Here is a 23,841-nt window from a genome sequence, read left to right as displayed (position 1 = left end):
AAAAAAAAAATTAGCGAAATTTGTTAGGAAAAACATAAAGAGCTAAAAAAAAAATAGCTAAACGATGGTGCACACCAAAAAATACTGTACTATACAATTATGGATCGATAGTAAACATAAGAGGTAGAGCGTATTTGTTACTTTTTTTACCACTTCTTGAAGTTTTTCCTCTTTTCCTCGACAGATTTCGCTATTTTTTTTTTTTCTTTAGAATCATAAATTCGTTTTAGGTAGTTTTTGCCACCTTTAAATATACTGCCATTTGAGTGTAACGTTCCTTTTCATAATGTCTACTTTATAAAATATCGGAGTTGCCGCATTGCTGGAACAAGTTGATTATCTTTAAAGGGCAAACCGAATGAACAGAAAAAGTTTATAACAGACAAACTAGAACATTCATTTTGAACAAAGGTGTTCTTTCGGCAGCAGGATATAATAGTAACCGAAATAATGTAAGACGGTAAGTCCAAAATCGTCGCTATTTTATTTATCGATTTAATACATAGTGATATGTTAGGTGTGTTTATAGAATCGTCTTTTCAAACACGTGGTACACGTATAACAAGTTTACTCAGATCCACTTGAAAATTCAGCTTTATCCTTATAGGTTTCAAGGTCCGCTAGAAATGTATTTCCATATTGTCACGAAGGTGTTGCTCTATTTTAACGATTTTTACCAGCAACGTTGACGGGGTAGCGGTATGTAACTTCTAGAGTAGACATTAAGGACCAACTGGGGAAGCTACCATTGCCAAGTCACGATAATATCGATGTCATTCCTAGCAACGAAATCATTGTCGACACTTTACTGTCTTCAGTCACAGCTCGTAAAGAGTATTCTCTGTTCACTCTGATCTCGTTCGGTTGCGGATTTGGCATCGCTTTCGTGTATCATGCATGTACGCAAGCACTAAACGTTCTCTTCTTGAAAGCAATAACAGGGTAGCCGCAGCATCGGCGAACTGCTAAGGTAACTATGCCTTACGGCGTCTACTGTACTAGTTTCGTTGAAGCTAGATAACGCACTGGATGATATTTCCTGTTTCCCGTGAATTTATAGAAGATTGACAAGCAGAGTCACCGGACTTGATCATGGATGCGACTACCTTCCTATGCACCCACCACTCTGCTATAGGTGACCTTTCTGGCAGAAAAAGGAAACGCTAGAGAGCAAGGAGGGCAATAGGACATGCAATAGGACGGTGGTTATCCTGCTGCCGCTGTTGAGAGTACGGGTGGCTGTAGCAGAACGGGCTGCTTCCTATAACACACGGAAGGTCAAAAACGCATATGGCAAGCGTTGTCACGTAAGCAGGAAGCTACGGTGCAGGCTAATTCATCTGTGCATATCGATTCAAATAGCGGTAATGAAAGGTCAGAGGTTGAACGACGTTTACCTAATTGTGTTCGTTAGGTTCGATCCTCGTAAAGACAAGGTTTGCTGTTCCAGCTGCTGTCGATGGACAGAACACCAATTTCAACACGCAACATCTAATGAGCTCTAGACAAAATTATATGTCGACGAAAAAACGATGTATTAGTTGTATTTAATAGGTATATGATGTTTTGCTACGTACAGTCGTCCTGCAGTTCCTTCGATGAAAAAATTAAGTTGAAAGTTGAAAAACGGTAGAGCTCAACTGGCAACGATTACTACTTCATCTAAATTTTCCCGATTTTTAAACATACGTCGTTGCTATGATAATTTTAATAGCAACGATTAGACAATGATATCGAAGAAAGGAGATCGTATATTGAGTGGTCAAAAAATATTTTTGCTAACTAGACGGCTTGAAAGTTACATATTCTAGGTAATACGTTGGTATGCCTTGATTCTAACATTATTGAAGATGAGTGAAGTTAACTAAACTTTATAATTTTACCCAAATGCTGCCTAGAACCACAAGCATATTTGCGCTGTTTATGATCAAAATGCGTTAATCGGAAGCGTCAACGTAAAAATTGCCCTAATGCTCTCGTTCAGGAAATTCCGAAGTGAAGGATACTTCTCGTGGTAATCAATTAATTACGAAAACCGTTGATGAAATTCTTGCGAAGGCTGAGCAATATCGACGCCACGATAGCCATAATGGCGCCAAGTAGCTAAACAAAACCTCCACTACCGAACAGTTTTTAACCAATCGAGAAAAAAAAACTGGTTTGGAAAGCGGTCGGTCACGGCTGATGAAAAATGAGCCACATACATAATCTATGAAAAAGATTATGGTAGAACGTACGAAAGCTCCACAATGTGTGACGAAACGTACCCTGGGCTCAACAAAGGTGGCCTGTTGTTTGTGGCAATGGAAGGGAATCATGCGCTATGAGCTGCTGCCGCCGCCGTCGCCGCCGTCGCCGCTGCTACCTGCTAAAGTGTTTGATTTGCCTTTTTACTGTCAAGCAATTGAAGGAACGAACCGGAACTAGTGAACGGAAGGTGCGTCGTCTTCTACCATGATTATTTCAAAACACGTACATCTTAAGCGACCCGGCAGAGATTAGGAGAATTTGCATGAGAAACTTCAATACAATTGGCCTATACGCCTTGGACCATCAGGCTATCATCCGCTTCCATCCCCGTAGAAATCTCTCTATTCACGCTGTTTTTTTATTACGGTTTTAATGGACAAATGTAAAGAACACCTGTCATAATTTTCGTCCAAAAACCATAGAAGTTCTACATGGATCGATAGGATTAACGGTGTTGACAGGGCAAAAGACAGGACGTCGTCGATTGAACTAGTGCGTTTTTTAGTTTTGTAATATCATTTTTGAATATAAAGAATATTTGGTTCAATTTCAGCTCGAGGATCGTCAATACTTGTTTGCCCATCCAATACAACGCATTGTCTTTGTCGGCAGCAAGCGATAGCAATAGTTCATCCGAGTTGTCCTTTCTTTGAAAAAATCTTCATATATGCAAAATACAGTGCATATACGTATAGTGATATAGCAAAATTATATAAAAAATAACCCTCCAATCTCTGTGAAGTGTTGTAGAGATCTGCGCTAGATGAAACTATCGTTGGTACTTAGATCACTGTGGACTCATTGGATTTTAACTGGGATTTGCCAGAACAAATGGCCAATACGTATCGGCTCCTCTCATAGGACAACGCCTAGCATCCAGCCCAACACGGTATAGAGACACACAATTTTCATTCGCATGAGCCAAGGAACAATATTTACGCAGTTAGTAAAATAGGTGTTTCTGAAGGGATTTAAAAATAACGACTTAGACATTATCGTACAGCTATAGTATGAGAATGAGCGGTCTCAGAATGCGAAACATCTACAACAGAAAAGCGGCATCGAGCGGAAATAATTCTACAAGAACTGCTAAATAGTTCACGGAGATCTGACAAGATCTTAAGTACGGAACAGTTACCTGTAAAAAAAAAAAAAAAAAAAAAGGGATCGTAGCCAGAAAATTAAGCGGAACTATATCGATGAATTAATACTGTTCCATTTAATGGGCCAGATAAAGCTGATAAACCCATAAGAAGTTAACCTAAATGCAGCAATTGCAATTTATTCTTTAAGGCATAGGTGGAACGTCGGTAGCAACCTGACGCCGAACACAGATTTTTACAATAGGTTTTTGCGTGTGAGAGAATGTTTTTGTCTAACAAAACAGTTGTCTGAACAATGGCAGTTTGCTCAGCCAGGCGCTAGGTGCCTATCTGACCTCTCTAGCGAGGTACTTTTTGTGAGTGCGTTCGCTGACAGACACAAGCACTATGTATGTATCTACGTGCCACTTGGACCACTATCTAACTCTGAAGCGTAATACCGCAACACGTCCAAGTACCCCCCAAATCTGATTAAGGAATAGCATCGGCTGGAACAGAAAGAACGATTTCTTCTACCTCACTACTACGCATCGTATCGTACGTGCAGGTATGGCCTTCTGCCGAGCAATTGAGCCTTTCTGCATTTACACCACAGGGTTCAAAGTCGTTTATCTGATCAAGTACAGTTATATGTATCACTAGTATCTAGTCACCTGTTGTGTAAAATGAGTGAATCGAAAAGACGAAGCAGTTTTTCGCTGAACACTCATTTAGCAAAATTTTCGCATCAAACAATAGCCAGAAATCTGCTAATCTGATCGGCATAACGACAGAAATCTTCACCGATTACATTATATCTAATCGATATTAAGAATGATCGTCACTATTATTACTAGCCTCAATTTTAGATCACAACATATGCGAGATGTCATCGTCCATCGGGTTCCAGCTTACACACGTGCTTTGCCCCCACTGTGTTGATTACCGTTGAACAACAACAACAACAACATCATATTCGGTTAGAGTTAGTCAATCAGCAACCATAGAATATTAGTGATCTAAATCAAGCTAGCCGACAGCAGCTCGTCGTAACAACTGGATCCATAACAAAGGTCACATTGTAAAATTACGTCAAGACGTTAGGAGCGCGGAAGGGAGGGCCTATGTATTGCGTCGCTTTTTGGCTGTGTCCAGTAACACAGCTATTTATCGCGTATCGCAAAATTTTCCTTTCGCCAGGGCAACTGTACGATTACCCAAATCTATGTCCTTGTAGACGACCGTTTTTCTCTCCTCAACGAAGCTATAAGTCTGTCGCGTTATATAATAGCAACAAGCGTATGAAATTCGTAGACGTTCTAACACATTTTGCTCGTCTCTTGGAAACTAGCTTTCTTGTTGTCGCTGATTACGTCTGTTGCGACTCTGATGCAACCGAACGGTCCAATCTGACTCTGGTCGCATCGACTTCTTACACACCCGTCACTTCACTACGGCCGCCGTACTCTTAATTCAGCCATTGTATTACGTCTATAGTAAGAGCTGGCACGCATTGTAACACACGACGAGCTGCGATATTGGCTAGCAACAGCGTTATAGTAACAATTTGCTTCTTTTTACGTGAAATTTCCGTTGTTGCCTATCGCTCTGTACGGCCGCTAAAGTGATCTGCCCCAAACATCGGCCAGCTAAAATCATGCCATTTAGAATAGTAAGTAATCACATTAGTATCTTAGTCCAACCGCTGCTGCCGCCCCACAGCGGGCTTCCTGTCTCCAGGCCTTCCCATAAAAATATACAGAATTATAGAAATGGTTTTTCGCGTTTACTCAATAAGGTTTGCGGAGAAAAGCATATGAACACGGGAACACGCGGGTGCCTCGCTGCAGCCACCCACATTAGCGGACTTAGATTAGATCGGAAGTCCTGCAGCTTTTCGCATCACGACCCGAACTTTCTTTTTCTCTGGGTCTGCAACCTATCCCATCTAACACACCTTTTTAGTTCAAGACAAGCATTTTTCTCGGTCGATTTGGTTTTTTCTCTATTTTTTGCCTGTACTCTACTGTGATCATCTAGGAACGAGGAACTTTTCGATAGTTTCCTCTGTTTGATTGAACGGCGAGAGTGATGCATATTAAAATGTTGTCCGTTTTGGACATTCGCCTTAGGACACTTTGTGCCTATGCTACAGTCATTTCAGCAAAATGTACACCGTGAAACTAAGAAAAATGTCTAAAACCTCGTAAAAAAACAATCAGCTTTAATTGCTCGTTAGTAGATTTGCCGTAGGAAAATTGGGAAAAACTATTGAATGTGTATGACAGCTATATAATGTAATTATGAAATGTTATTCGTACACACGTAGTAGCTTTGATTCCGTGCAGCGCATAGGCCTTTTCGTTTGGCTAGGCATACTTTTTCTCGCGCTTTTGTTTTGCTCGACTTTTATTTGCCTATAATTTCGTGCTCTAATTCTCACACAGACATTCATCCACCTTCGTGGTGATGTGGTGATCGAAGTAGTCTCATGTACATGTTGTAGCAATGATGTAATGTTATATTATCGTCACAGGCTAATCCTGCAAAAGCTTTCCGCATCAAGCAGCCTTTAATCAGCGCAACAGTTGTTTCGATGCCGATGATGATTTCAGCAAAGTGGTTCGATTGTCAGATAGGTCGATACAACAAAACAGCTAGCTATCTATTCCCCTTCGCCGCGGGATCACTACGCCACTACTGACCACTAACCGGTATGCGCAAATGCCGTAAGCAAAAGATAACCGCCATCAGCCCCCTCCGTCACCGTCTGTGGCAAGAATCATCCGTTGCCTTGCATTACGGCGTTGCGCAGTGCGGCCATCGGCGCTCTGAAGACACCCAGTCAATCTACCCGCTTTCCGACGCAGCAGTTCGACGGCGCTGGGGCTAGAGCTATGGCCGTAGTCGTAGGATGATGACGACTGGCCGAAACGGCCGACGAGAGCTATCGTTATGTTGCATCCTTGGTGAGGTTGAGGGAGGCGCGAAATGTCGTCGGTTACGACGTCGTATTATCTATAAACTACTACGCTATAGCTGGTTACGTTATGTTATGTTATCGAGAATGACAAAGCAGCGCCAACGAAAAATAGATGGGCGAGAAGTCGGACGGGAGCAGCTTTTAATAAGTTGCTGTGCTCATATATTTTGTATATATGGCACTACACTGGCTAAACGGAAAAAAGGAAAGTGCCACTCCGACTACTCCTGTAATTGCTGCGCTTTATCCACTACCGAAAGTATTGAAGGAATAAGGCAATGATAAGTTAATGCAATGTGGCAAACACGCACACGCAAAATACGCTTAGGCGACCAAAGCTTGTTGGCAATAAAAGGCGAAAAGTCAAACGAAAATACGTTATTCTTGTTACTATCACAATTATTAGCGAGGTGATATTTTTTTCGTTATTCGGCCGTTTATTCAAAGCCGTTTTTGCGTCATCACAACGAGATGTACTCTTTACAACATACAGGACGGATTGATCAGACGCAAATACCCATGACCACAGCGTACGCAGCCCGAGTCGGTAGCGTACCCGTTATTGTAAGTGTTATTGATTTCGTATTTCATGAGTCAATGAGTCAGGTATGGAGTGATAATAACAATCGTCAATAATGGTCAGTGCACTCATGGTTTCAATATGCTTTATGATAAAAAGACCTTTTATTACACAAGCGAAGTTGTTGCTAGCCTTGTAGGTGTACCTAGTTGAAGTGAATGTTTCATCCGAAAAAATAGTATTATGCAAAAAAAAAATATTATGTACACAACTCCAAGTCAAGGTAATCTACGTTCGTGCAGTGATCAATCAGCCAGGCAATTTTTTCTGAGGGTAATCTACAAACAGATTGAAAGGGCATCGCTCTGCGAACGTTTAATTACGCGTTCGAAAACACCTTCCTCAGATCTCCGCAGTGAGATAAACAACTGCGAGTCCGACCCCAGAAATTTGCTCTTTGAAAATTTAAACTAAAATAAATTATTTCCTTCATTAACTCGATAGTTTTTTTTCTAACGCACCTTTTGTGTCAGGTCCGCTGGCAGGTTAATGATGTTTATCTTGATATATTAGATCATATCTAGGTAATTCAATTGCATTGGATATAACCGGCCTATCCACAAAGATGTGCTGGCAGATTTGGACAGAGTTAGCCAAATCAATGGGCAGCGACGTTATTTCCACAGCCGAAGAAGAGCGGATCTAAAATGCAATCGTCTGCCCTGCATGACAACGAACGCAAATAAAAGTCATAAATTTATTCGTATAAACGGCCTTATACTTAGCTATCAAAAGTAACACATCTATTGACAATATAATTACAAGATGTCAGCATATTTCGTTATCGGCAGAAGCATTCTGCAGAAAACCAGCCCCGTCATACATGAGAAATACTTGTTTTCGTCACATCGTACTCGTTGCAGCGGCATTAAGAGCCGCCGCAATCGAACTGAAAGCAATGGCAGTTGCGCTAACTGAACCATAATCGTTTATTACCGATTTCATCTCTACCGCATGTACGTTATGATTTGGTGCTTCAGCCAAATGCACGTGTTAGATGTTCCTGAATTGTAGTTGTACGAAATGGTAATAACAGTGGTCGCGGCAGCAGCAGCTGTCACAACAGCGTCGCACCCCACGCGCTACACCTCTCAAGATGTGTGTTCTTCGAGGGGATCGTTTACGGCGATATTCCAAGAGGAGGTCATTACCAGGTGTATGCAAAAGTGTAAGGGCGTGAAGAAAAGGGCTGTTTAACGCGGGAGTGAAACATCTGGACTTACCAGTCCATTATTCATGTTGTTATATAGTTGCAGTTGTTGATTTATATAGCAGCAATTTATACTGCCAATCGTGTCCGCGGCTCCTTTTGGCAAAACGAAGCAGCTAGATTGCTGATATTGTCGCGCTACCACTGTACTAGGGAAGCTTAAATGCGCCATCTTATTATACGTGTATCATGGGAAGTGCTCTCTCTGTAAGCCGTTATACTCGGCAGGACTCTGTTTTTCCCAATGAAAATATTCGTGCTATTAAAGCAAATATTTGTCGGTACTCGACTCGAACGTTCTACTGTGCAAAAAGGGAAAGAAGATTTCCGTTCTATAGTTGTGAGAGGTTACCAAGATAACAATGGGCTAACTAACCTTCTATTTCTGGCTTTTTCAAGTGGCAGGATGGCTAGGCCCGTGCTCACAGCAGAAACGGCACGCAACGTTTCCAGCTCGTCGAGTATAGGTTGCAGGGACTCGTGAACTGTTAAAAAAAAATGCCAAGGAATCTAATGCCATTAGAATAAATATGGTGGTCTGTAAATCATTAGTGGGACATTATCGAGTGCGCACGAATTGGCGCTATTTGAAAGAGCTTCGTTCTTCATAGCAGAACGAAATGGGTCGCCCTACACGACGTATAACTACGTTTCAGATTGGCAAAAACTACGCAGTTGAGGTACTTATGCACCTGTGTCATAGCATACACTCATGATGTAGGAACGGTGCAGGCAGTTGCAATTACAGCATCTACCGTCGATTGTGGTGTCACTAATTCTAATATGATATTTCAACGTGTTCAATCGCATATTTACATTTTTATCACATGGCATTTAATATTATTGAAATCAAATTCGTTTTAGTAGTAAATACTGCATACGAAAGTTTCATTGTATTTTACGGAAATGCTCATGGAATACAGTTGAGCCCACACACTAAGTTCCTGTAGCAAAAGACACTGCCTTGCGTGCAAATTAAAATGCCACCATAGCCGACAAGAACAAAAAGGAGCAGCCCTCGCAATCAGTGGTATTATCAGTAGCAATAATAAAAGTAATCCGTAATATTACTGGGCAAATTGGGCTTTGTACGAATCGTGTACGCCTCAAATATTTAGGCCGCAATTCTCCCCCCTTAGTACCCGCCGGACTCAGTGGAAAAATTTCTAAGTTGTTCTAAATTCAGTAGAAAACTTAATTCGCTCAGCCGTTTCAATGCAGCTTTCTTCTTAAATTTCAAGCGTCTTTTGAGCTCTGCAAAGAAAAAAATCAGATATACCGCAAAACAAAGGCAACACAGATGTCGAGTTATTCTACAGCGAAACACCGTACAATTAACAGTCAGTCAAGCGGCGCATTGTCGGGGTATAGGACCAATGGCCTGTTCTCTCGAAGTTCAGGCCCATTTTCTTGTGATACCTTGAAATTTATTTCTTCTATGAAGAGCAAGCGGGCACGCGAATACGGAACCACAAGCCACGTTACGTGTCGACTTTTAGCCGACCGGACCTGGGTATTTTATTGATTTTTTTTTGACCCAAAGCCATAGCATAATGGCCACCCTGAATGATGATGGACAAACAACCAGACTACAGCCATGCGGGCACTGGCCACTATTCACTCCAGATCAGGCTGTGCAGCCCTGTTTGTGTAAATTAAAAATTTCACAACGAGCAAACATCTGCTCTCTTTGCCATTTAACAATGAAAGCATAAACGAAGCCAATGAAATCCAAGAAAAGTGCGACGTTATTGGATAGGCAACACAAACAACTCCATAATGGCCACAGTTGGCGTGGCCTTGTTAGTGCGTTCAAAGTTGCCAATATGGCGGTCAATAAGTGCCGCTCGCTAAATGTCGAATTTATGAGTGGGCCGGCGAGCCAATCCAGTAAAACCGCGTGCGAAAAAATTAGAGCTGCAAGAGCAAGAAAAATCAAGCGACCGCCATCCAAAACATAACGAAAAGTGATCTAGATAAGAAATAGATTGTTCCGCAATTGTCCCTAGTGCAAGCGATAGCAGCTTTGCCTACCAAGCCGGGTACCCAGGGTCGGCGAAGTAACTTCGCTCTGTGGAGTGGTTTGGCAAAGCAATAGACTACATGAGCCTACGCCGTCTGACCGGCTAGTGCGTATCTCTTTGAGTGCATTGCCATGACAACCATAACCTTGCAGCTACTTCTGGCTCGTATTTCGAAGTTGGCCAATGGTTATTATGCTACATTACGATCGTGCTGGTTGATTAACCTGCTGAGAAAAGCCCAAACAAGTTTCGACAGAACTCTGAACTGGGCCCAATTATGCCGTGAGCCTTTTTCTGGATGACGCCCCATAATAACACCTAACGGCTTAGGTCCGGAGTGATTCAATATGCCACAAGCGTAAGCTAAAAAGCCGAACGAACTCAACAACCCTGGCAAAATACAACGGCATAACTGTGTTGAAAGTATTTGGTTGGAGAGGTCATTTGCGATACTGGTCTTAACCGATTGCACCAATTAAACGATATTAAATTATGAACATTGTAAATTTTAACAGCTACCAAAATGGCAACGACCAAGTGAATGGCTGACGAGCACTTTACATGGGCACAATACTGAAGGCTCCAGAAAGACGTCAGCGTTCGATAAGATAAATGGGTGAACTAAGCAAGATTGAATCCATTCGTACTCTGTGGAATCAGCAAATAAGGACTGCCATAATAACCACTAATACGAATGTCATAAGCTGTTTAAAAGCAATATCTCGATTATCGACTTGTTATTTGCGTCTGTATTTTCACACCAAAACAAAGAACCAATTTCGGTTCTCTTTTTAGATGTGTAAATGGATAGGTATAATCCATTCCGAGCTGTAACGGTACATTGTGCTGCATGTAACAATGCAGTACGTTAGTTGTTTGAGCTCACATAAGAATGCTCTGTTTGAACTTGATACGTTCTTACCGCCATCCCGATTCAACGGTGCCATTCGATTTTATCCAAACGTATAGATCAGCAATCATGCTCCCAAAAGCTGAGTTTATATTACAGTACAGCTTATTTGTATACTTGAAACACACAGGACTTAAGTTTCACTATAGTCTCGTCCAGATGTTCAGATATCTCCGGCTGTACGGGGCGGAGGATCAAATCGCAGACCGGTAATTCTGTGCCTTACGCGTGCAATTGAGCGGGATACCAGCATACATGAATGTGAGCAGGAAGATTTGAAATGAACGATAGTTACGATTTGACATTTTGTATTTTTTAAGCCTATAGACTAGCCCACCGATCCTGCAAACTTCTTATGAATCCAAACAATTAACGGAACGTACAGTACACACCAACCAGAAGTTCATAGAATTGAACGATGCATATGTATTTTATTAACGTGAAACCGATCATATCATCGGCTCTAATGTTTATTTCCTCTTGTAGAAATCTGAAAATTAAGAAGCTTTTTTTCTGCCACTTGACCGATCTCGGAAACCAGTTGTATTGAGCTTGTTCTCTTTTCGGCAATATCCGGATTTTGTTGTAAAAACGAATCTTGTTAGTATCTGTGTCATGTCAACAAGGTCTAACACCTTTAGTATTAGCTCTAAAGCCAATGTCTTACCCTTGGGTCATAGAGTATCAAACAAACTAAGTACCTTACAATCGAAAATTGGAACTAGTTCATTTCGGTGTAACTATACGCAACTGCTTTTCTTCAAGGCGAAATACTCATAAAAAATTATGAGACATCATGAAGCTATTGCCTTATGGTGGCAATACTCTCCCCTTCAACAAATCGACGTGGAAACACGATAACCTCTTCAGGTTAGGTCGGTCACATTCTACAGCGACACCGATAGTAGGATACCGTAAATCTCTATTTGGATGATCTTGGCTAACACGAACGAAAACGTATTCGTGCACATCTGCCAGTCCTATTACTTTCCACGGGAAGAGTTTCGGGACCGCCCAGTAACAGCGTACATCGCCATTTTACTTCTACTATAATAATTTAGTAAACGAATCAAATAGAAGAGTGTACGCGTTTAACACAATTGCAATTGCTAGTCCAAATATCAGTTTCAGAGACATTAAACTTGTGTCCGTTAAAGTTACTAAAAATCGACATGATGGCGCTTTACCCAACTCAGTTTAATTCACTATTATATAGAATGCATATTTTTAAAAAATACCGCTGCTTCAAAATCACGATCTCGTACTCGTGAATCGTCACTGACTATCTTTTTTGAGTTACATCCATATATAAAGGGAAAAGAGGTAAATTAGTTAACAAATAAAATGTCGGTGTTGATGACGGCGTAATTATGGGATGTTCCAACATTGTGCTCGACTTGTACGGCTTACAGCTTAGAAACTGTGCCCCATATATGAACTACTCAAAGGTGCTTCCGAGGCTAATGGGACAGTGAAAAGCGTTGTATGTTGACATAAGAAGATTTCCTTTCTAATAAAGGCGATTAACTTCATAATTAGCAGAGTGTTTATTATTATTATTGTCTCATTATTTAAAATAAACCATATCAAGTTCTAATAGTTTACAGAAAAGGAAATAATTTAGCACTGCGATCAACACCACTATGTTGCACATAGACCCTTGCTGCAATGTGATTGCTTGAAATTCGATTACAGTTCTGTAAAACTTCAATAGGTTATTATGCAATAGTAGTTGCTAGTAAATGACTATAAATCCTGCCTTTTTACAATCAATGGCTTCAACTGGAACTGATGGTAGAATATATAGTCTTTTCTTCGCGGTTTCATGGATGCCAAAGCTCCGGGATACTGAAGAGATTTCAGTTACTTATAGGAAGTTTTCTTTGTTCGTGTCTAATTATAAAGTAAATCGTTTTCGTTCATAGAAGTTTTTATACGGACAAGAGATATCATCAATTCAATAAAAGACTGTCGCAGTTAATAAGCAGGTGCTCGGCCAGGACAGCACCAGTTGTTTACGAATTGGAAACGATGAAAAAATAGAAAATAGTAATATATTAAAAGATGGCACCTCACATAACACGGTTCAGATCTTATACAAGCCGATAGAAAACCTATATTTGGATGAAAAAACACAAAAACACCTCCATAATAGTGCTGACATGTCTTTAAGTTTAATGGGAACTTTCATTAACCTAATTAGTTACAAATCCACAAATTGTATCTTTAGTTATTTACCAGTGACGACGTACATTCGACCAGATTGGCGAATTTCACAGTAAACGTACAGTGTAGGTTTATATTTTTCATACAGCAAAAATATTGTTGCCATAATAAAGCTTTTCTAGCAAGCAATCGTCCATGCCAGATTTGTATTAAAGAGAAATGCTATAATAAGGGCGACATTGTTTCGTCGTAGCAACATTATTTCTAATTTATGTTTATTCAGCTGCTCTTTTTATATAAACTTCCTAGTATTACATTGTGTAGGACACTTTTTTTGGGTGAGAATGTGGTCCAGCAACAAAAAGCGAAAAAAATGTAGCAACGAACCTTCGACTTGGTTTTAGATACCGCGACGAGCCTGACAGTTTGCGGCTGAAGTCTCGCTGCGTTTGCCACACGCTCGGACACGAGGCGAAAGTTGGTAGCAATGTGGTTTTCCATCTCAACGCTTCCGAGACAAATGGCAATGAGCAAACACTTCGGTTGCTCGGCCACAAAAATGCAACGCTGTTGCTTGACAAAAGGCAAACCTGGCAGTCGATCTTTCTGTTTCAACAATCTGTTGGCCTAATGACAAATCATTTAGATACGCTTCTTAATGTATCCAACACTGCGCTTTTTGGTGACTTGCGAGAAGAAGCTGTTTTTACACCAAAAACTACAGGGATAAAAGAAATTTCCAATGTTTCATTACACACTCATATGCACACCTTATAGATGCAATAATAATTAGCAACGCACAGATAGATCACAAGATACTTAGAAATGCCGGCGAGCACAGCCTTTCACGATAAAGCTTATTCTATCCAGCAACCTAGAGAAAGCGGAGTTTTTTTTTATTGTGTTACCAATAATAAACGTTAGTTAATGCGCCGATAGAAAAGGACGCCTTTGTTTGAAATTGTGACCTCCGTCGCGACGACAAGTAGAAAAGGGCATACCCGCAGATTAAAGCGCGCTGTTCTGGGTTAGTCCTGCAGAGAACCGCGAAAGAAGGCAGCGTTGAATCCAACGAGGGAACAAGCTGTTCAAGTTGGTCATTCTGCATCACGGAACAAACAAAATTTGCGGGTAATTGCACAAGTAGGACCAGAACGATACGCGAAGGGCTAACAAAATACGAAATAGGCGGAAATTAGCCGTTGTAATCCCGCCAACTACACATACTACACAACCTGTGTGAATGAAAAAAGTTATTTTTTGCATATATAATAATCGGACTTGGCGGAGATACTTCCATATTTGTTAATGTCTAATAGTCTCTTTGCTAACGCCAGATATAGCTCAAGTTGGTGTAGAAAAGCATGTTAAACTAACTTATTTCAGATGTACGTATCTAGAGATATGCTAAGATATGGATAATATAAACAGATCATATTATTTGTTGTGCAATTGCCATATTCACACTAGATAGGTTCAACAGTAAGGTGATGCGTAATCAATGCTTAAAAACTTTTCTACGTATTAGATGGCAAGTGAATTCAAAGTGATGTGTATTCATTGCTACAAAATGACATGCGGTCGTTTTAAGTAATAATACTATAAATTGTATGATATAAAATTATTGAAGCTATCGCTGTATTGAAAAATCCTAGAGACTAATGTTCGCTTCTTTCAACAAGTCAAACTATGTAGCAGTACAATACTAAATTAAAAACGTGTATCTATGCATGAAACAAGTACACTTATCTATTGTTGAAAGAATTTTTCACTGTTTGATAAGAAAGCTTACGTCCTCATTATCAAGATATACAGCTTTGAATTCGCCCATGGTATTTCTATTTGATGCAAAGACGTCAGCTCTCTAAATATTTCTGTTGAGACATTCCATAAAACATAATCGGAAGGTAATACCTTTCATCGATTAGATACATTTATTTGCGCATAGAAGAGTTCGAGCGGTGTATCATAAACGAGCAATCAAAAACTAGCAATGCTGTGATTAGAAGTGCACTGAAGGCTGACTTCAATTCATCAATGGACTCCGACAATTATAAGCCTTCGCCCAGAAAAAGAGCCCACGCGATTTGTAATAAAGCTCGAATGAATATTTTTTAAAAAGGATCTCAGTATAGGTACGAAAACAACAACCCAAGGTAATTATTAAGACCCCATCACCCAGCGATCTCCCTATCATTTCTCAGGTGATAATTCATAATAGATAATACGTGACGTGTCATTGTATTGCTGTAATAAACAACGTGTTACTACAAGCATGCATATACGTACATATCGGCATTATCGAAAAATAACACCCCTATCCTAGATACAACACGTTTATTAGCATTTAGCTTTATTTTTAAAATATCATCGCTGTTGGTATCTATTCTTTACCGCTCGGCAACAGCGGCAGCGCTGCTCAAGATGCCATGACTTCCGTTCACTTAACTTTTCTCTAACTCGTCTGACAAGTCTTGCTCTGCCTTCTGCATACATGTCTTCCTACGAGTAAACGATACGCGATATCCTAAATCAAAAATCGAGGCTCCACCTAATTTAAGCCATATTGCTTTGTAGATATCCCAGATTTTCAATCAAAATGCTCATATGGTTTCTTCGAACATTTAAACATCTACATATCGCCAAAAATAACTGGCCAAACGAATAAAAAGCAAACCTCTAAGAAAATTAAAACAAAGGATTTATACGTAATGAACATTCTCTGTACTCATCATCTACCGTGATTTGACTTTTTAATGCTGTACTCTAGCAGATACCTCCTCTCCGCTCATCTGCATTTCATTAACAAAAAACCAACTAAATCGCTTTCATCTTGTATTTCTCTCTAATTATTAGAAACAATTTTCACTATCGGAGTCTGCTGTTTCTGGTGATGATGTTAAACGGGTTGACATCAAAATTGTAGGTGCATTTGTTTCCTTTCCGAACGCCTTTATCACCCTTCCGCTGCGACATCTAACCCGTCCATTTGCTTCGCCGATCACTAGCTGATCAAAAAAATATGTTTGGTGTTGTTCTACTTTTTGCGGTTGCCGCCGCCCGCTAAAATCATAAGAATCCGGATGAAGATGTTGATTGTATCCATGTAGATGGACATCGAAGAGTTCACTGGGTCGTAGGGAACGACTCCTCCGTAATACGGCGGAGGATGGGTTTCGGCCTAAGAAAAGAATAAAAGCAGATAAAGGAAAAAAAAATATTAAAACATTTAAAAAAGCGGAAGTGTGAACAATCAATTGATTATATATGCCTAGGTCAAATGATAGTGACGAGCACCATCGGAAACAAATGGTGTTTTGTTTTACGTAATAAGTAGCGCTAAAGATTTCTATAGCAACAGGCAGCATGGTAGGGCACAATAAAGTAAGTTTATAGCGACACAAATAGAACCATGCCTGGAGCAGCGTGGTGTAAACGGCCAATGCGCATATCTTTGAGTGCGTTGCCATGGTGTTCTAAATGCCATCTCTAGTTAAAATTTCAGCATTGGCAAAATGGATATTATGTCATGTTTATACCATGCTGTTTCGTAGATCTGTTAGAGAAAAAAAAAAAGACATGACTTATAGCATTCCATATCGTGTTTGACACTGCTATATATAAACCTGCGAACGCCCCGGAACGATACCTGACGTTTCAACTCAAGGTGACTTAATCTATAGGGAGTAAAAACTGAATCTGCCGCGGAATAAATAATATGACCGTATGACATTCATTCAAAACCTTAACTGCGCATCATTGGTAAAAAATACCTCAATTTAAATTTGTTGATCATCCTCAACAATCCAGTGCACAAATGATAACTGAATTATTGATCTAATTCTAGACCCACCTTTTTGATTATCCTCTGTGTGTCGTGCAACAAGAAGAGCGAGAACAATACCAGGCCACCATAGAGGCTGATTGAATAGAGGCCAGCGCCAAGAGCGGTCGTTGGAGGCAGGAAGAATGTGCCCATAGAAGAGGCAAACACTACTCCAAAGCAGATTCCCAAAGGAGCACCCATTAAGAGAAACCTACATTCATTCCACACACAAGTCGTCCATCAGTAATATAAGACTAATAACAATATTTCATATTTTGGCTTCTGTCGACAGAATTAAACCAGCTACTATTATATAACGATGACCAAACTAGCTCGCTTGGACTTAGGGAACTGAAATGAAATACAATCATGAGTAAATTTAGGTGAAAGTCTAAATAAATGTCACGGAGCCACATGGTCACACAAATAATTAAGATAATTTGTGTTTTTCTTTTACCTAGTTGCAACTTAGTTCAACATTCGTTGTAACTTGCTTAACGTCTATCCAACTAAGTTGGCTATAGACTTGGATAAGTCGTACTTTGGCGGAAGATTTTTTCATTTGTGACTTAACGGTTAAATTTAGCATCTCGCCAAGAACCGTGATTTTAAGGAACACCATATACTTCATCACGATACACTTCGCTTTTGTTAAGAGTTCAACTAACTTGTCAGATGGTGCGCAGGCGGCGACCGTTGAGAGGCCACCAAGAACGCCGGCGGTCATGACAGCAGCACGCAACACAAGTGGGCCGCCCAAAAGATATAATGGTGCAATAACAGCACCGATGACACCGCAGTGGCCCATCCAGGCCAACTGCTTGGCGCCGAAACCGGGCTTATATCGGATTCCATGTACCACCATTGAGGAGCCAACCATCGCAGCTAATGTGCCTGCTAACGCCTGTAACAATAAAAAAAATTATGCTATTCTGCTATATTTATGTAAAGTTTTGTGAACGCCATGTCTCTAAGTTCTAAATCGTTTCGAAGTATTCTAATAGATAACAGAAGACGAGGATTTGAGCCGAACCAGTAATAATCTATAATCCCTTAAAAAAGGATGTTTTTCTACTAAATGTTTACGAATATTTATAATTTCTAAATATTTACATTTATTTATAAATACTGCTAGATATTTTCTATCTTTAATATATGTATGTTACATATAATAGTAAAATGAGATACTTCGTGTTCATTTACTCTTTATTTGTATAGTAAATGCATGAATAAGCCTGTTTCAAAGAATATTTTTAAGAATATAATAGAAAAGTGGTGTTGAAGGTTCGTGCTCACTAGAAACGAGTTGCGAGTCATCAAACGAAGCATGGCCGGGCTGCGGAGAACCATCGCCGCCGAAGCCGCTGTTACAACAAGACTTCCGCCAAAATACATGTAAGTGTCGCGTACGCGATCTCTTACGTACTGAGGCCAGACGTACGCCTTATCTATGGCTCCCACGCCATTCGACATTCCTGCGCCGTAGTACACTAGAGCGCCCAGCCCGACGAGAGATGCGCCAGCAAGCAGCCCTTTGCCTGCGTTGAACGCTAACGGTTGACAAGCAACGCACAAAAGAGGTAGTTTAATATCGGTTAAGCAGGAAAAGCCAAGTGCGCTCTGCTAAATTTTATATTAATTAAATTGGCTCGAACAGCACAACAAGCGACTGGACACTGAAGACTGCCATGAAATGAAGGGCACATAAAAGAAAAATAATATTTGCTGTCAGAACTATGCTACAGAAGTTAATAATACGATAATTGCATGGATCATGCGTTGCTATCTCTTAATTTAGTCACACCTGTGGCGTAATATACAATTTTATAGCATAAAATTGTGAATCCGGTGTTAATTGAATCTTCTGTAAATTAAATGGCCATAATGTGTCTATGTCTACAAAAATAAGTAGCTCTGCAATACACCGTCAGCCTTTTTCTTATACAGCATTTCATGATACCAGCAGCGTCTGCTAAAAATAATTGTGCAATCTCTCTATTTAGGCTATATGAATAGTCATAATTACACATCAATAATTATTAACATGGTAGCATTCTCTTTAACTATACACTATGCGTATATTATAAGCACTGACGTGCGTCCGTAGCAGGTGACATGGCCATTTCCTTGAGGGTCTTACGACGCTCGATAATCTTCTCGAGGCGGTTGGTGCGCTGCTGCTGCATGAACTGCCTCATCGGGTGACCCTGTGCCTGCGGTGTCCTGAGCAGGCCAGCTGTTTTCGGTGAAATCCGCACCGCCTGGCGGCAGAGCGCCGATACGGCGAGTCGTGATGCCGATAGCATATTTTGTAGCTCAACGGGCGCAAAGAGTGATCAGGTTTAATGAACCTTGGTTTGATACGAAAGAAAAAAAAAGTACAAATAGGAAACCCATTAATGCTGAAAAATGCCATATAGCTATCTTACTTTACTTGCGAAATAACGCCTCGCGGACACTATAGAATTAAAGAAGGGGTTTTAAACATATAGAATCAGCGTATGATTCGCTAGTTAACTTCAAAGGTTTTTGAGATTATAGGACGGTATTTCAAAAAGCTTCTCCTTGATTGGACTAAAGTAGAACGAGTATGCGCCTTTTTACGTATGTCTATCGTTTCGATGAGCGAGTCTAAATAGGAAGATTGAACTCTTCGTTGCAATAGAGATCATAGTAGGAGTTCCAACGTTTACGTAGACATGGTAAAATGAACAAATGGACAGTTTATTGTGGACACTGTACCGCTGTCTTCTGTGTATGGCTGTTCAGATACTATATACCGTGCACAGGAAAATGCATTCTGTAAAGAAAACAGATTCGGTTATGGGTGCCCTAAACATTACTGTGAAGAATAGGAAATTTCAGGTCTCTTCGTGCAGCATCTTTGAGCTGAAGGTTCTTCGGAGTCCCTGAGCGAATTTTCATCTACGCTTGCATACACTACACCGCAAGATAATTGAGGCACAGGCTTAACACTTTCAATCAGACCACACTCCATTTGTATCACTATAATATTGTATAGAGCGTCGGTATATAAACTACCTCTTAACTAGATATAATTAATTCGATTCACAATAGCACTCAAGCCATCTAAAGTACTCTTTAACTTAGGCTAATCCCCACGGCCGAAAATAAAAACTGCCGATATCACTGGCCGATTTATGCGACGGTACATAGTAGCAGTAGCATAACTCTAGAAAACAGATAGCCGCTAATAACGGTTATCTTTATCTAAAGAGTTGGCTGTACTAGGTAGTGGTAAAATTTCTGGTTAGTTCGACCTTGCGCTCTTGCCTCTAATGAGTAACGATTAACCTTAACAGTCATCTTCAAACTACACTCGACTATTATATCCTGTATATAAAACTATCAACTTGCATAAACAGAGTAAGGAGATGGCTCTCGTGTAAACCAGCACGGACCGGTTCAGCCTAAAACTGCCTGGGCCTACTTTACTCGAATCGTTTTCTTTTTTTGACGTCGCTGAGCATTTCTTTTTATATGTCCTGTCTACAAATTCGACAATGTCATGAACATGACACCTTAGTCCTTAGGTGCCAATTTCAACGTCACCACACAACGAAAGCCAATCAGAGCCTTAGTACTTGTCATAAATTGATCCTACTTTTCTATGAAATGCAGGCCATACGCATGACGCAATTATTGAAACCATTTGAAGTTCAGTCAACGCTAATTCGACAACATCCAGGTCAATCCGAGTCGACAAAAAGATTTCACTGAATGCTAACATGTCTAGCCTGGTAGGAATACTTACAATTCAATTTCACTTCGTAAAAAATCACTCAGAGCTAGAGAACTTGACTCAACAGCGGCTGGGACCAGAAACTGTATGAGATTTCACTTACCAGCGAGCTCCTTCATAACAAATACTGAATGGATGCATTGTTGTTGACATTGAGAAAGGTTTGATGGTACGGGCGAGTGCAGCGGTTAGAGCAAATATAACTCGATAGGACAAGAAAGGTCTACATTTGAGCTTTCTTATGAAACATTTCGGATATCGACGCAATCCAAGAATCCACCACATTCTCGATAACCATTCTAGTAATATTACCACCAGTGTCCAATAATTGTACTACCTGGGTCATAGTTCTTGTCTGGCGCATTCGGCTATCTGTTCCTTGCTAGAGGAAAGGATGCGATTTAATTGTTCGGCTATTCTACCACTACCACAGTCAATTCTGTCGTTTACAGTTCTTTCTTTAGAACTTTATATATCTAAACGGTATCGCACGGTAAGCTTGACACTGTCGAAAATCTAAGTTAATTATAAAAATAACACCTTCTAAAAGAATCGATCATTTCGATCGGGCATCATTGGTATAAGTATACAACTTTTTTTTATATAACTTAATTAGCACATGTTGTACTAATTAAATTATATAAAAAAAAATAGGTTAGCGTGCCCAGCAAAGTCAAAAATGCCCCAAAGTGATTGTCAAGTTTTTGTATGTCTATATAAAAGAATTTGTTTGATGCCAACAGCTTAAAAATAGGCTTTTTCCGCATTTTTTGAATCTTGGGTGTCGATGAAGATTAACGAAACGAATACAGGACAAAGCCACGCATTAGTCGCACCTTGGATCATCGTTTCAAACTACTTAGTCATTTATACACGAACATAACCAAAACAATAGCATCCGTTCCGAGCCGGTTTGCATCCGACGACTTCACTAGTAATTATGATTCTCCCATTACCTAGACGTTATCCACTTCATCTAAAGACAGGATTTTGACAGAGTTCTAAACCAGGTACATCGGGTTTAAAGGCCGGTAGTGCTTAATGATTTAAGTGCAGAACATAGGATAGGAAAAACACGAAGGAACACTTGGCTCCCCCGCCCTGGAACTAAACTGTTATTAAAACAAGCCAAATGGGACAGTTTAATCAGTAGCGCGGTTCGTGCAATTGCGCCTAACATTTGGTTCAATGCAAGATCCGTTCACCGAGAAGAGAGGAATTACTGGCAGCAAAAGTTTCCTTTTCCATTTAGAACAGTGGTAACTGCGATTAGCTCGAAGACCAAAGAGCATCTGCCGACTCTCATGCATAAAATAACACTTGTATGTTAGATGCGGCGGCCGTAATCACTGTAACAAAAAAAAACACATCTTGCACGTCCCTAGATCTGTGAGGGGCGTGAGCACATGGGCTTGTATCTCATTAACGCGATAGACCAGATAGACAACCATTGTTCATCATGGCAGAGTGCAAACCCCTTCGCATCGGGGTTGACACTCTTCAATGTAAATCTACTCCTTGCGGGTTCCGGCGGGAGGCTAAAGTGGGCCCAGTTATGTTATGGCCTTTTTTCTGGCTGACTCCCGTAGGAATATCTCACGATTTAGAGCTGGGGTGATTTAACATACAAGGAGCAGAGGCTGAGAATCAGCTGCGAGTCAGAAAGCTTTATTCAGTATTGAAACAAATGCCGGTCAGGAAACCGGGTTCCATACAACCGCTCCGAGTATTTAGACATAAGACCTGTTGTATGAAGACAAAATTTGAGCAATAACTTAAAAAAATAGTCTAAAGCTGTCTATCGATGTGATCTGCGCAAGAATCATGTATGTATATATATATATATATATATAGAATAGAGAGTGTCAAAAAGGTCGCCAATGTAAGACATAACATAATTATTTTATAGGGTGAGATATCTAAATGCAGGATTTTTCTTGGAGATTACCGCTGAGACTGTATTCAAGCAAAAAAAGCTATTTCAAAACATTTCTTGCATGTGAGCTTTATTCCTGACTACCATGTTTACTTATTATAACTATTGTTCACAGCGACTTAGACAACTAATTTGTCATTTTCAAGCTACTTCTTCTTCAGCCCGTAAATAGTCTTCTAACATATAAACTCACTAAGGTGTTATTCAAACACGCTACATACAAACGATTCCAATTGCTATTCCATTACAGAAAAAGGCGGCTAATTTTTGTACTAAAAAATTGAGCATGTTCAAACAGGCTGTTTAAGCCATTTTGTTGGATCGGGCCCTTTGAGTCTAATTTTTTTTTATTGAAGGTCTTCTAGTTCGCTCCATAAAGGTCCCTCTTGAATTTTTAAAAGCCGTTGGTTTCAGGCAAGAGGGAAGCTTTTTTTCATAGCGAATACAAGTTGATATTCTCTTAAATGGAAACACGACTCATATGATTTTTCGTCATGGTGAGTTAATTGTTTTGTTCTAAAAGGACCTAACAGTTTCGGTAGAAGAGATAGCAGATGAACGCACGCCTACTAGAGCAAACGGTCCGGAAAAGCTTGAATGACTTTGAAATGTCTCACTTTGTATATGAACACATATCTTTATAATACATTATCATATAAATATATGTGTAGGTTGTTAACCTATTGGCATGGCTTGCACTATAATTAGGGGTGGTAAATCTTTAACAGCGGGTGTTCTCGTATGTATCTATCCAAGAACTCGCACCAATGGTATATACCTAAGAATGTAATCGCGTTTTCAAACTTACTTACTTACAATGCTTAGCGCAAAGCAGGCAAAAGTTACCTTTTCACTCACTGTGATGTGACTGATATGATTAATGGAGTTAGCTAAGCTATTCAAGGTTTAATTTCTGGATATGAAAAAATCTTAGATGAAATCTATGTAATAAATTAAAGACTTTTATAGTTAAATTTAACTTTGCAAAAAACTACATATACTGGGAGAACTTTTCTATTTGTAACAAATAACTGGAAGTGAATATACGAATTTGTTCATCTATCAGCCTTAGCAGATCCAAGATCCCCCCCTTCTCTCTCTCACTCAGCAT

The 23,841-nt window shown here is 40.0% G+C and overlaps 2 protein-coding genes and 1 long non-coding RNA gene across 6 annotated transcripts in view; all 3 read right to left on the bottom strand.

Moving 5' to 3' along the window:
• Window positions 1–14,196, bottom strand: part of LOC111271611 (pyridoxal phosphate homeostasis protein) — an 84,728-nt gene extending 70,532 nt beyond the window's left edge. The window contains exon 1 of one of the 2 annotated variants that reach the window (XM_022852540.2): window positions 13,593–14,196. In XM_022852540.2, coding sequence (XP_022708275.1) covers window positions 13,593–13,706 — 114 coding nt within the window. In that variant the 5' untranslated portion in view covers window positions 13,707–14,196. The remainder of the gene's footprint in view (window positions 1–13,592) is intronic. The other variant, XM_022852541.2, reaches the window with a different exon arrangement.
• Window positions 466–3,782, bottom strand: LOC111271615 (uncharacterized). Its single transcript, XR_002686970.2, has 2 exons — window positions 1,398–3,782; window positions 466–1,261 (listed from the first exon to the last, which is right to left on the bottom strand). It is a non-coding gene; the product is annotated as an uncharacterized LOC111271615 (long non-coding RNA).
• A 1,329-nt stretch (window positions 14,197–15,525) lies between the features above and the next one.
• Window positions 15,526–20,918, bottom strand: LOC111271609 (growth hormone-inducible transmembrane protein). Of its 3 annotated transcripts, none has more exons than XM_086972972.1 (6): window positions 20,898–20,918; window positions 19,127–19,382; window positions 18,328–18,581; window positions 17,700–17,935; window positions 17,059–17,242; window positions 15,526–16,386 (listed from the first exon to the last, which is right to left on the bottom strand). In XM_086972972.1, exons 2-6 carry the CDS (start codon window positions 19,335–19,337, stop codon window positions 16,243–16,245), a joined length of 1,029 nt encoding a protein of 342 aa, XP_086829098.1. In that variant the 5' UTR covers window positions 19,338–19,382; window positions 20,898–20,918; the 3' UTR covers window positions 15,526–16,242. The 3 variants fall into 3 exon arrangements, with proteins under 3 accessions (XP_086829098.1, XP_022708270.1, XP_022708272.1); XM_022852535.2 differs by having other exon boundaries at window positions 20,807–20,901; XM_022852537.2 differs by lacking the exon at window positions 20,898–20,918 and adding an exon at window positions 20,074–20,199.
• Between the last annotated feature and the right edge of the window lie 2,923 nt (window positions 20,919–23,841).

The sequence above is a fragment of the Varroa jacobsoni genome, unplaced genomic scaffold (genome assembly GCF_002532875.2).
Source record: "Varroa jacobsoni isolate VJ856 unplaced genomic scaffold, vjacob_1.0 contig00794, whole genome shotgun sequence".
Lineage (NCBI taxonomy): Eukaryota > Metazoa > Arthropoda > Arachnida > Mesostigmata > Varroidae > Varroa > Varroa jacobsoni.
The sequence above is the reverse complement of the archived record's forward strand: the minus strand, read 5'-3'. Positions and strand labels throughout refer to the sequence as shown.